Genomic DNA, 14058 nt, shown 5'->3' with positions numbered 1-14058 from the left:
TCCAGTTTTTACACTTTTATTTATTTTATATTTTTTCCACTTTTTTTTTATGCTTTGGAATACTTAGTATTCCAAAGCATTGCAGATGTATGCTGCCTGCTAGTTCTACACTAGCAGGCAGCATATCAGGACGTGCCTCTGGCCGGGGCAGACCTGGGGGTCCTTGTAAAGACCCCCGGCTGCCCAGGTAACCAGCAGCAACCCGCAATTGTTGCGGGGTGCTACAGGAGAGAGACAGAGGGAGCCCCCTCCCTCTGCCAAAACTACTTACAGCTCGCGGTCGCTTCCTACCACGGCTGTAAGGGTTAAATTGCCGGGACCAAAGTTTTCTTTGGTCCCGGCAGTGCAGCAGGTCCCCGCCCGCTGGGGATCACACACAGCATCCCGCGATTGCGCTGTGGGGTGCTGGAGGGTAGTGTTGCTCGCGAATATTCGCGATGCGAATATTATTTCACGAATATCGCATATTCGCGAATTCCGCGAATATAGCGCTATATGTTCGTAATTACGAATATTCGTTATTTATTTATTTTTTTTTCTTCACAGTACACATCACAGTGATCATCCCTCTCTGCTTCCAGCTTGTGTGGTGTAAAGAAGGCTGTAATACCACTGTATGAGAATGGCGTGGGAAAATCCGCATATGCGAAAATTAGCATATGCGAATCTTCGCATATGCGAATCTTCGCATAGGTTAATTTTCACATACGCGTATTTTCGCATATGCGAAAATAAAACGAGAATATAACGAATATGCGAATATTCGCGAATATATGACGAATATTCGTCCATATATTCGCAAATATTCGCGAATTCGAATATGGCCTATGCCGCTCAACACTACTGGAGGGGTGACAGAGGGAGCTTCCTCTGTCATAACACTTACAGCCACGGTCGGAAGTGACCGCGCGCTGTAAGTGTTAAACTGTAAGGAACCGCACTGATTGGTCCTCGCCATGCTAGCGGTGACCCTCAGCTGTTAGTGACAGCGAGCATCACCCGATTGTCACCGCTGTTTAGGAGTGTTGACAATTAGAATCATGGACGAGTATAGACGACCAGGTGCCGGAACGGCCGCCAACCTGGACGTCTATACTCGTCCATGGTCGTTATCGGGTTAAAGTAGTAGAAGACGGGCCCTCTGAGAGACTGGAGTCAGAGTCTGTTGTCCAATAGTCCAAAACTTTTATGTTGTTGCGGTTACGTGTTTTTATACTTGTGGTTGGTATTCATTTTGCGAGGTTTCGCTGATTTTTTCTTTAGGAAGATGTTACCCGTCTCATAATCACTTGTCACAAATTAATTTATCATGTTTAATTTCTTTTATAGAGGCTTGTAGTATGGAGACTTTTTTTTCCATTTTTTTAAATAAAATCCTCAAAACGCTTATCTGACAATCGGGTGCGGATTTAAATTTTTCCTTTGCAAAGTTCACTTGTTATTTCGTATTCTTGTTTGTTTCTTTCTAGCACCAGCATCATCATGTTATTAGAATATTCCAGGTGCAATTGGTTCCATTTCTCCATGAATACGGCATCCTCTGTAAATTGAGAGGCTTCTTTATATCCTTTAAAAACCTCTCGATACACGTTTACAATCTGCGTATGATTTAAGGGAATTAAGAGTCCAGAAAAGCAGTGTTTCTTTTTTGTCTAGCTGCAGGACTTTGTTTGTGCTATGTACTTGGAACGGATCTTTTTCATTGCACTGCATGAAGAAAGCGTCTGCATTTTCTCTCCCAATGCTGATTGCATCAAGGCAGCTGGTTATTTCCTCTGGTTCCCGGGCTCCAGGTTCCAAAGTTTCCATTTCCATATGAGGAAACGCCAGTAAATTAGTGGGCAGGTCTGTAGAAGCACACGAGTTGTGTGAAACGGCGTTACCTGTTCTCATTGCATGAAGTATCACAGCCTCTGCTTTCTCCTGATTTTACAAATATCTGTCTGATGTTTCAAGAATAAAGAATTTCTGTTTGCATCCACTTGTTCTGTCTTCTAATCGCATCTTTAATTTTGCCATCTGCCAGGTCAGTTAGCCGAATCTTCTGACTGACTCTTTGAGCCCAGCCATAGCTATGTACCTGGGTGGGTGACCTGCCACTACTGACTACATCTTATTGCTTACAGAGTGTCTGGCTGTGCAGAGAACAGACTGCATGGGTCAGTGCTAGCAGTGGTTGTTAGAGAGAAAGGTGAGGAGAATTAAAATGTCACGTGATCTGTGACATTTTATACTCTCAGCTCAGCTCTTAGCTGTGTTTCGTATTCTCAACTGCCAAATGTGCAGAGAAGACAGCAGTCATGCTCATCTCCCACCACAGTGAAACAGTGACACTAGAAGAAAATTTTAAAATACTTCCAATTAGTAAGTTGCTGGTCTGTCCTCCAACTTACTTATTATACGTAATCTTTAAAACCTCCATAAACACTATAAGCACTGGCATATAGATTGTGCACTTACAGTGTAGCAGAACATAATTTCTTCACTGTTACAATTAAATATATAAATAAAATATGTACAAAAATGTGCACGTGCTGCAACGGTAGCTGGTTTCCCTCCATCTCCCATACTTGTAACATAGCCTACATTTTTTTCATGGGTCTCATTTTTAGATGGGTAGGGCGTATTTCAGAGGGGAAATGTTGACCTGGGACTACAGAATTTCCAAGTGGAATTTTACTTTGTTATTGCGCTTGGAAATTCCAGTGCAGCAGAGTCCGTTTGCTGGCAATGGGTTTCTGCTACATAGTACACACTGCAGAGTTTTTGAGACTTTCCGCCCAGAAAATCCCCTCAAAAAATTCCACCAGAACATTAAACTCGTTCAATGTTTTGATGGATCCCTGTTCCGCAGACATTGCTGTCAATGGGAAAAGCAATGTCTGTGCGGTCCTAGCGCCGACTTATTCGCTACCCGCACTTGGGCACTTGCCCACACTAGATTCTGTAGTGTGAAGCCAGCCTAAGACTGGTGTGATTGGTAGAAGCAAGCCTTTCATCCTACCTCCTGAGTCTTGCCTAACAAAAAAGCTTTGATGACATTCTCTTGGAAATCAAAGTAAGAACATGGGGGCAGATTTATCCAAACCTGAGCAGAGGAAAAAATTGCCCAGTTAGGCTGGGTTCACACTACGTTTTTCAACTACAGTTCCCGCATACATTTTCTATTAAAAACTGTATGGGAAAAAAACGGATGGAACAGTATGGGAAAAGTAAACCGTATGTGTTTTTAAACAGTATACTGTTTTTAAAAGTGCATACTATTCCGTCCGTTTTTACAGAAAAAAACCCCATACGTTTTTGAAAATTTTGTCCATTTTTAATGGGAGGGGTCTTGGGTGGGGACTTTAGGATTCAAATGCGCATGTGCAAAGTAAAAACGTATACATTTATCCCATATGGAACCTTTTACATGTGCGTTTCCCATTGATGTCCATGTTAAAAAAAACATATGCGGTTGCAGTACGGTTTTTAAACCGGAGACAAAATCGTGGTCAACCACGGTTTTGACTCCGGTTTAAAAACCGTACTGCAACTGCATAGGTTTTTTTTTTTTTTTTTTTTAACATGGACGTTAATGGGAAACGCACATGTATACGGTTCCATACGGGAAAAACGTATACGTTTTTACTTTGCACATGCGCATTTGAATCCTAAAGTCCCCACCCAAGACCCCTCCCATTAAAAATGGACAAAATTTTCAAAAACGTATGGGGTTTTTTTCTATAAAAACTGACGGAACTGTATGCACTTTTAAAAACAGTATACTGTTTAAAAACACATACGGTTTACTTTTTCCCATACTGTTCCATACGTTTTTTCCCATACGGTTTTTGATAGAAAACATATGCGGGAACTGTAGTTGAAAAACGTAGTGTGAACCCAGCCTAACTGGGCAATTTTTTCCTCTGCTCAGGTTTGGATAAATCTGCCCCCATGTTCTTACTTTGATTTCCAAGAGAATGTCATCAAAGCTTTTTTGTTAGGCTAGACTCAGGAGGTAGGATGGAAAGCTTGCTTCTACCAGATCCTTCCGTTCTTAGACTGTTATGCTGTGATTGGCTGGTGAAACCTGACCAAGTCATCTTCATCCTGTGAACAATGACACTCAGTGGTCTGTGACAGCGCTTGTCACTCTCCTGTCACCCCTGTTCACAAGTGGTGACCGTTTCAAATGAGGACGTGTCGTTATGGGCAGCTGCCCGTTGCCACACAATATGTATACACAAAGGACGTTAATGGGTTAAATATTACAATAACAACACAAGTGAGAGATTCTGTTGTACACATTGTTTTATGCTAAAGAAGGGGAGAGGAATAAGTCCTACAGCATGTCACTGCATTCTTGGATATTCTCAGCCCTAAGAGATTTGTCCCTTATTTTCTATGGTTTTAATGCTTTTCACTTGAACACAAATAGAATACATTCAAAATAATAATGTACCAACAAGGAATGTGTTTATTTTTTAGATGTTCTTACAGTGTAGTAGGAAATATTAAATAATGAAAATACAGCAGATGAGAAAGCAATCTTACATGTAAAATAAACAGCTGTCAACTGTGGCAGTAAGCTATATCACACAATCCCAGAACTCTTGAGCTTCTGGGATATATTCTTCTTTTAAAGTTGGATTTCTGATTCAGGCCTCACTCACACTAGGTCCATATTTTGCACCATTATTTGTCATCTGAAATCAAGCGTGGGTTCCAAAGCTGTGCAAATGTTTCCATTATAGTTTGTCTGTTTATATTTGCTTTATGTCTACTGTCAAATTCAAAACCAAAGAGTCTCTCAAGCTCTTAACATTTTTCAGTGCAGAATTCCGTTGCTGTCTGTAAAAGTGGTATAACAATACCTATTGTTCCATATAGGTATTATTGGGTTATTTTCATTCCACCAGCTTACATATGTAATTATACAGCTGATTTGAAAAAGCTTCTGAAGAAAACTGTTCCATAACTCTTTCGTGTCCAGATTTTCCCATTCTTATCCTAAGGGTAGGATCTTTTATAAACTTTTCCATTGCATCAGCAAAAGCGTCATGTGTAGGCGTACATAAAAACCCTGTGACATTATCAACAACAGATTCAAGAGGACCACCCGAGTTAACAGCTATTACAGGACAGTACATGTACATAGATTCTATTGGGACAATTCCAAAATGTTCATTGCTTGGGGTATATAATATACATACACAGTTGTGAAGAAGGTTCATTTTTTGTTTGTCAGAAAAAGATCTTAAAAATAAAACATGGTTGCTAATATCATATTTTACTGCAAGCTGATTTAGTTCTTTATAATACTCTACATTCTCATTCACTCTCTCATCATATCCTCCAGCCAAAATTAGATGAACCTTCTCCCAATGCTGAAAACTTATTTTGTCACGAAGAGTACATAGAGATTCCAGGGCAAGTTTAAGGTTCTTCTTTCTCTCATATCTGTTGATTGAAAGGAATATAATCTCTCTCTTTTTAGGTACAAGTTCAGCCAGGCCATCAAACACACAAGACTGGAAGTTGCCAACATTCAATGATGGATATAAAACCTCTGGTTTTATATGAGATAATGATGTAAATGTTTCTTTAAATATTTTGGCAGTAAATTGACTATTGACTAGAATACAGTCTGCCATGGCAGTAGTCTTCTCTTCCAACCAATCAATGGGAGCTCTATAGATCTTCTTAACCAATGATATCCTTTGGGTAAGTAGCTGGTCTGGAAAATGGCAGTAGAATAAAACACGTTTTTTTTTTCTGGTAAGATTGAAAATCGGAATGCAGGCAGATACCTGAAATAAAAGAGAGCGCAAAACTAGTAGTCGTGTCACAATAGAAACATGTATACTAAACACTGAATTCAGATTTTTTTTTTCCTTTTGGTCAATATTTGCTTATTGCATACTGCAATATCATCAAGCCCACATTTTTTTTTATTTATCACCTAGTGTCCCTGTCATTATAAAAAAGGTTTAGCATGTCAAACTTGAGCATTCAAAGCCCCAATCTATAGCTGTGGAAGTGCACAGTAAAGCAGCTCATCATCCAGCTCCCTGCAATCTGTCTCGAGCCCCATAGATGTACAGCAAGACCAGGATTGCAGGTAGCCTGAGGAAAGAATCGCTTAACCATGAGCACCCCCAGAATATCTATAGATTGGGGGTCTCCGACCAATCAAAACTTTTGACGGGTCAAATGGTTATTTTTATAATGACAGGGACACTAGATATAAGTATTGACCATCAATATTTGATTGGTGGTAATTCTACTCCTGGCACACCGGATGATCAGCTGCACTCATACAAGCACTGTAGCCTTTTCAAATCCTAAGGCTACGTTCACACACCCGAATTACTGATTCAAATTCTGCATGAATTTATACCCAAAAAACTTAAATGGGATTTTGCTTTCCCATTCACACAGCAGAATTTCAGCTGCACGCATACCATTGAAGTAAATTGGGTATAAATTCATGCATAATTTTCATGTAGAATTCTGTGCAAAAATTCTGCCATGTGAACATAAAGAATAGGCACAGCTCCGCACACCGGGTAGCTGTGGTACCTGGGATTGCGGTTCAGCCCATTCACTACAATGTACTCCAAACTTATCAAGCCTTATACAGATGCCATTAACAGCATTTGTATACCCTTGCATCTTACAGTATCGGGGAGTAAAAGTAAAAACTTACCTGGTCACAAAACACAACATCAAATTGTTCTCCACTGAGGAACACTATGTAGAAGGCCAGATATATCATTCGAATGTATGCACATAGAGCCAGGAATCTACCAAAAAGGCTTCTGGGAAGCCAATCTCCACAGCATCTAATTGGTATGCATGAATCTATTGTCTCTGAGAAACAATGATTTACATCATAATGTGCAGTCCAAATTTGAACTTGACAACCCCGTGATTTAAGTGCAAGTGCTGCATCAACAACAAGTCTCTCTGCTCCTCCAATTCCTAGGTCTGGATGAATAAATAGCACAGAAGGTCCCATGGTATCCGCTGGAATTAATCTGTAGAGATAGTAAATATGCCGTACATTATGTTTTACTTATCTGTACTGAACAGAGTATATATCTTTTCAGAGAAAAATAAATTAACTTCATACTTTTAGCAAACATATTCACCTACAGGTCCAGATTGGTTGCTCATAGCAACCAATCACAGCTGAGGTTTCATTTCGCCAGATCATTTTGAGAAATGAAAGCTGAGCTGTGATTGGTTGCTATGGGCAAATCAGTTTGTGTATTACATTAAAGCCCAGATTTATTAATCTATAAAAAACCAGGGCAAAACTGCAGCAAAAACAGCAGATATGGATGCAACCTTCTAAAGAATTACATGTTCCTTATCCAAAATTTAAAAAAAAAAAGTAATTGAGGAGACTTACATGTTCCTTATCCAAAATAAAATAAAAAAAAGTAATGGAGGAGACTTACTAAGGCTAGGTTTCCACACAGATTTTTTGGGGCATTTTCTGAAAAACTGCCACTTCAGTTATTGAGCCAAAGCCAGAAGTGTATCCAAATGTAATGGGAGATATAAAAGAAGTACTCCTTCCTACCGAATCCACTTCTGATTTAGGCTCAAAAACTGCAGAAGCAGTTTAAAAAAAATAAATAAATGCCAGAAAAAAAAACCTGTGTGGAAACCTAGCCCAAGACTGGCAATTCATATGCCGATCTTCTGTAAAACTCGGCCTGCGTTCACTATGCTGAATTTTCATGCCTTAAGGATGGATAGCCGATCCCACTGTATAATGCTATGCCACAGGCACAGCATTATACAGTAAATGCATTCTAATGATTGTATATCAAAGTACCTAAAAAAAAGAAAAAAAGGTTAAAAAATTTAATAAAAAATAAATTACACTTATATTCCAATTTTACTAAAAAGAATAAAAAATAAACAACATGTTTGGTATCACCGCATTCGTAAATGTCCAAACTATTAAAAAATAATGTCTATGATCTCGTATGGTAAACGGCATAAATGTAAGAAAAAAAAATTATAAAAAGCAATCAAAAAGTCCCATCAAAACAAAAATGATACAGATAAAAACTGCAGGTGTTGCGCAAAAAGAAAAGAAAAAGAGCACTCATACATCCCTGTATATGGAAAAATAAGGTATGGATTCTAAAAAGGAGAGGAGGAAAAAAACTAAAACGTAAAAATGAAAATTGGCCTGGTCCTTAACCCCTTCCTTTTTGCACTTGTTTTTTCCTCATCTTAAAAAAAATCATAACTCTTTCAATTTTGCACCTAAAAATCCATATGATGGCTTATTTTTTTGTGCCACCAATTCTACTTTTGTAATGGCATTAGTAATTTTACCCAAAAATCTACAGCGAAACGGAAAAAAAAAAAAATAATTGTGCGACAAGATTGAAGAAAAAACAACATTTTGTAAATTTTCGGGGCTTCCCTTTCTAAGCAGTACATTTTTCAGTAAAATTGACACCTTATCTTTGTTTTGTAGGTCCATCTGATTAAAATGATACCCTACTTATATAGGTTTGCTTTTCTCTTACTTCTGGAAAAAATCATAACTACATGCACAAAAATTTATATGTTTAAATATGTTTAAATATGTTGTCATTTTCTGACCCTTATAACGTTTTTATTTTTCTACGTACGGGGCGGTATGAGGGCTACTTTTTTGCACCATGATCTGAAGTTTTTAGCGGTAATATTTTTGTTTTGACTTTTTGTTAGTTTTTTATACATTTTTTCATGATATAAAAAGTGACCAAAAATATGCTATTTTGGATTTTTTTTTGCATGTACGCCATTGACAGTGCAGTTTAATTAACTATATATTTTTATAGTTCGGACATTTACGCGGCGATACCAAATGTTTATTTTTATTTACACTTTTTTTATGAAAAGGGGGGTGATTCAAACTTTTATTAGGGGAGGGGTTAAATTATCTTTATTTACTTTTTTAGCAATGTTACAGCCCCCATAGGGGACTATAACATGCAGTACATTGATTCAATACACTGATCAATGCCATTGCATTTCATTGATCAGTGTTATCGGCAGTCGATTGCTCAAGCCTGGATTTCAGGCTTGGAGCAATCAATTGCTGATCGGACACGCAGGAGGCAGGTAAGGCACCCTTCTGATGCGTCCTAGCTGATCGGAACATCGCGTTTTCACAGCAATAGTCCCAATCAGCCGACTGAGCTGATGGGAAGCTTTCACTTTAGACGCAGCGATCAATTTTGATCGCCACGGTCTAAAGAGTTAATGCCGGACATCAGCCCGATCGGCGATGTCCAGCATTAGCCGTGGGTCCTGGTTGCTTATAGCAGCTGAGCACGCGTCATACCTCGGGAACTGCAGATGGATGTTACTGAATGTCCATTTGCGGCAAGGGGTTAAATGTAACAGAAAAAAAAATGGCCACTAGTTGGCTCTTTTCTGTTCCCTGCCACAATTAAAAGGGGTTAACAAGGAAAAATCTATTTTTTTTTATATATCAACTGGCTTCAGAAAGTTAAACAGATTTTTAAATTACTTCTGTTAAAAAATCTTAATTCTTTCAGTACTGCTGAGTTGAGTTGTTCTTTTCTAAGGGCTCTCTGATGACACCTGTCTTGGGAACTGTCCAGAGAACAAGCAAATCCCCATAGCAAACCTCTTCTACTCTGTGCAGTTCCCAAGACAAGCAGAGATGTCACCAGAGAGCACTGTTGCCAGACAGATCAGAACAACTCAACTTCAGCAGCTGATAATTATTGGAAGGATTAAGATTTACAAGGGGATTTACAAATCTGTTTAACTTTCTGGAGCCGAGGGGGAGGTGCTTGAGCAGCATGACGTAGAGAAGCTGCTCTGCTGAGCTCTCAGATACCCTCCTCCCTCTCCTGCCGTCCAACCTGCATCGCTCCTGCGGCTTATGGAAGAAAATTTAGTCCGGAGGGCGTTTTTGGCTGGGGAACATCGTGATAGTATGGAGACAACGATACAGTATCCCTTACCGGTCCGTGCCTCCCGGGTTGCCGAGTGGTGCAGAAATCAGATCGGGACTATGTCCGCGCTGCGCATTGCGCTGTGATGGAGTAAACCACCAGGAAGGAGGAAAAGGAGGAGATCCGGCATCGTTTAGTGGACTGAGCTACCGGCTTGAAGCACGCCATTTGCCGTGGATCCCGACCGACCCAGTAGCAGCTCATGTACCAGTTTAGCCGTGAGTAAATCACAGGGCAATGACATGCCTGGACTTTGTAAACGTTAACAGAATGTGATGACCAGCGAGGACTTGTTTAAAAATTTTATTTGCTACCGAGGGAACCAGAGTAACCTGAACTACGATTCACATAGCCTTTTATTGTTTGAAGTAATGATCAGACTTTATAAAAGCAGTTACGGCTGCGCAAGATATTTGTTTAAATATATTTATTGACTTGGTCCGGTTGCTGCTATGGCTTGGCTCGGAAGGAGGCTCCGTTGGAACTATTAGTTAAATGCAGAGCAGATATAAAGTAATCTAAATATGGTCTGATGAACATTTGCCTGGTCATTTGCAGGGGGGACAGGCTATGGCAACTCATCAGTAATATGTATTACAACTAAGATGCCTTCCCAGAAACTGGTTTAAGGAAAAAATAACAGTTTGGTTATTGGGTATGGAAATGAACGGTTGGAAACAGAGAATAATCATATTGGTCACTGACAATACTCTTATATTGCGATGCTCTCCTTGGAAAAATACAGACTGCCTCCACCTCACTATCTAAGGCATGATGCTCATTTAGCAGCCATCTGGAAAAACTTATGCTCTATAGTCATGATGCCTTATGAACCATAATGGTGGCTACATGCAAAATTAATGACAATAGCATGCCCCTTTAGTACCTCTTATGGAACACAGAGGGATGGAAGCCATGAGGTGCATAACAATTATTTACGGGGCGAAGGAGGGGGCTGCATATGGTTATTCGCCCACAACTTTATCTTTATTAGACTCCTTGTTCGTATGGGAAGGGGCACTATAATAACTGTGAGCAGGTGGATGGGTGTTAAGTACAAAAGGACATGCTGCCTGTTCCTCTTTATTCGGTGGTGTATGGATATTATAATCCCTAACCATAAAAATGGTAGGGACAAAAAGGATTGAGGAAAAGGGAAGGGGAAAAAAAGACATCTTATAATACATTACATCTGTGATTATTGTAGGTCAGTAAGTGCTACTGGACTGGGCAAAAGCGATAGAGAGGACGGGAAGGAGAAATATTATAAAATAAAAGGGAAGGAAATTAAAGGGGAAAAAAAAGTAAAGAAAAGTTTGGTAACTGTAAGAGCCGGTACCAACAGGCCTGGAGCGTCAAATATGGCGCTCCTGGGCCTAGGCGGTAACAGGCTGGAGTTATTTAGGCTGGGGCAGGCCAGTAACAATGGTCCTCACCCACCCTGGTAACGTCAGGCTGTTGCTGCTTGGTTGGCATCTAGCTGAGAATAAAAATACAGGGAACCTTATGCATTTTTTTTTATATTTAATTATTTAGGAAAAAAATTTGCGTGGTTTCCCGTATTTTTGAGGCTAACGATAAGCCCGGCTTAGTAATGGATTCTGTCTATAAGACAGCTTCCACTACTAAGCCTGAAAAGTTTAAAAACTAAATAAAAAAACACCACGTTTAAAAAAAAAAAAAACTTTTATTTCAAAAATCACTAGCCCCCCGACCCCTTGTTAACAATTTTACTAATATTAAACAAAAAAAAAAAAAAAAAAAAGCTGGACACCGAATCTAAAGTAGTCCATAGAATATATGGATCTAAAAGGAGAAGACAAAACAAAAATAAAATGTTAGTACATTTGGGGGGGGTGGGGGAGTGGTAAATTAAATGTGATAAATAAATAAATATATAATATTATATATATATATATATTATATACACACACATCAGACTTTTTTCACAGCTGCCACTAGAGGTGGGGTTACAAATTGGTGTTCTGAAGTCATTTATTGGTTTTTGCTTATGTGTGCTAAAAAAAAAAAAAAAAAAAAAATGGTATTGAAAAGTGATTTATTGGTTTTTGCTTATGTGAGCCAAATTTATCAACCCCCTGTGATAGTTTAATAAATGTGTTATACATAAGCAAAACCAAAAGCAAGAAAAAAATGGCCTACAGAACTCGCTTACCAAAGCAAAATTGATAAATCTCCTCAAATGAGTTTTCAGTCTGCAAAGTTTCCCACTTTGGGAGCGTTCACACACTAGTAACTAGCAGCAGGTTTCCCGCTGCGAGTTATGCAACCATTCATTTAAATTTGTCCACAGACTGCAATAGTGTCAGATTTGCGGAACGTCCGTGGACAAAACCCGCTGCTTAGTTACTAGCATATGAATGCACTCTTATAAAAGGATTTGTCCTCCCTATGTGAATTAGGGACTGTGTGTTATCATAATCCTCTATAGACCAGTCTTTTGGGAGTATGTCTCAAGACTTGAGACCTCTCGCCACGATCTAATGTAGGATTTGCACGTTTTATTAAGGGTCTTGAAAGCTTGCTGGATATCTACTTGGTTTAGTGGTAAATTATTGCGGAAGGTGGGGGTAAATGAGATGTTAAATGCCCAAAAATTCCGAATTTACAACAAAAACTTCAGGAGGTACCAGGGTGATATCTATTTCACTACAACTTTAGGGGAAACTCTCGAAGGAGTACCCTAAACTAAGACCCTGGCCCTTAAAAAGGACTAATAAATTACAACACCAGTCACGTGGTATACCTGGTCACATGCCAAACATGTCACCTCTAATATGCCCCGCTGCAGAGGGGATTGGGCACGTGTGGTTTATACACGGGAGGCATTGTGGATCTTGTTCCTGGACTCCCGTGTGCCAGACGGACTCAATTACAGAAATGATTGAATGTGTATTTATTAGTAATTTCCATACTTTACTATGTTTCTTTTGTGTGGATAATCTGTTTACATTTTTTACACTTTTCTTACTTAAAGCGTACCCGTCAGATCCCCAAAAAAATTTTTTTTTTAAGTATATCACTCAGTACCTAATCCTGACCATGTACATCTAATTTTTATGTGTCTAGCACCTTTATTTTTTTATTACTCTTTTAATTTAGGTCACTAGTCTGAATTCCTCTCAAAGGGAGGGGGTGTGGCCTCACTGTGCAGGTCTTCGCCCCCTCCCTCAGTATGCTGTCTGCTCACATCTTCCCTAGCATTAGCAAAACTACAACTCCCAGCTTGTCCTCACTGACAGTAGCGGGACACAAGCTCCAGCTGTGTGAGCTCTGCGCTCACAGCTAACAATCAAGAAAGTGTGTCCATGACATGGTGATGATGAATGGACATAGCAGGACTAGTATGTGTCCAAGCAGGCAGGGGGGGGTAGTTGTTTGACTGACTTTTTCAGTATGAAACACTGACATTTTTTAATGAAAGCAGTTGCAAAACCTATTGGATTTGCATGCTTTACATAGTTACATAGTTAGTACGGTCGAAAAAAGACATATGTCCATCAAGTTCAACCAGGGAATTAAGGGGTAGGGGTGTGGCGCGATATTGGGGAAGGGATGGGATTTTATATTTCTTCATAAGCATTAATGTTATTTTGTTCCAGGAATGTATCTAATCCTGTTTTAAAGCTGTTAATTGTTCCTGCTGTGACCAGTTCCTGAGGTAGACCGTTCCATAAATTCACAGTCCTCACGGTAAAGAAGGCGTGTCGCCCCTTGAGACTAAAAACTTTTTCTTCTCCAGACGGAGGGAGTGCCCCCTCGCCCTTTGGGGGGGGTTTAACCTGGAACAGTTTTTCTCCATATTTTTTGTATGGGCCATTAATATACTTATATACGTTTATCATATCCCCCCTTAAACATCTCTTCTCAAGACTAAACAATTGTAACTCCTTTAGCTCCTCATAGCTAAGATGATCCATGCCCCATATTAGTTTAGTCGCGCGTCTCTGCACCCTTTCCAACTCCGCAGTGTCCCTTTTATGGACAGGTGCCCAAAACTGAACAGCATATTCCAGGTGAGGCCGTACCAATGCTTTATAAAGGGGGAGTA

At 39.6% G+C, this 14058-nt stretch overlaps 1 protein-coding gene across 4 annotated transcripts in view; it reads right to left on the bottom strand.

Annotated features, from left to right (window-relative positions):
- Positions 1 to 4442: 4442 nt before the first annotated feature.
- The window catches only part of ALG2 (ALG2 alpha-1,3/1,6-mannosyltransferase), a 21279-nt gene continuing 11663 nt past the window's right edge, over positions 4443 to 14058 (bottom strand). For all 4 annotated transcript variants that reach the window (XM_056520168.1, XM_056520164.1, XM_056520167.1 and 1 more), the window contains exons 2-3: positions 6692 to 7022; positions 4443 to 5792 (exon numbers count right to left, since the gene is read on the bottom strand). In XM_056520168.1, coding sequence (XP_056376143.1) covers positions 4890 to 5792; positions 6692 to 7003 — 1215 coding nt within the window. In that variant the 5' untranslated portion in view covers positions 7004 to 7022 and the 3' untranslated portion in view covers positions 4443 to 4889. The remainder of the gene's footprint in view (positions 5793 to 6691; positions 7023 to 14058) is intronic.

Source organism: Hyla sarda, chromosome 5, assembly GCF_029499605.1.
Source record: "Hyla sarda isolate aHylSar1 chromosome 5, aHylSar1.hap1, whole genome shotgun sequence".
In the NCBI taxonomy this organism is placed as follows: Eukaryota; Metazoa; Chordata; class Amphibia; order Anura; family Hylidae; genus Hyla; species Hyla sarda.
Note: the sequence above shows the minus strand (reverse complement) of the source record. Positions and strands in the feature narration are given on the sequence as shown.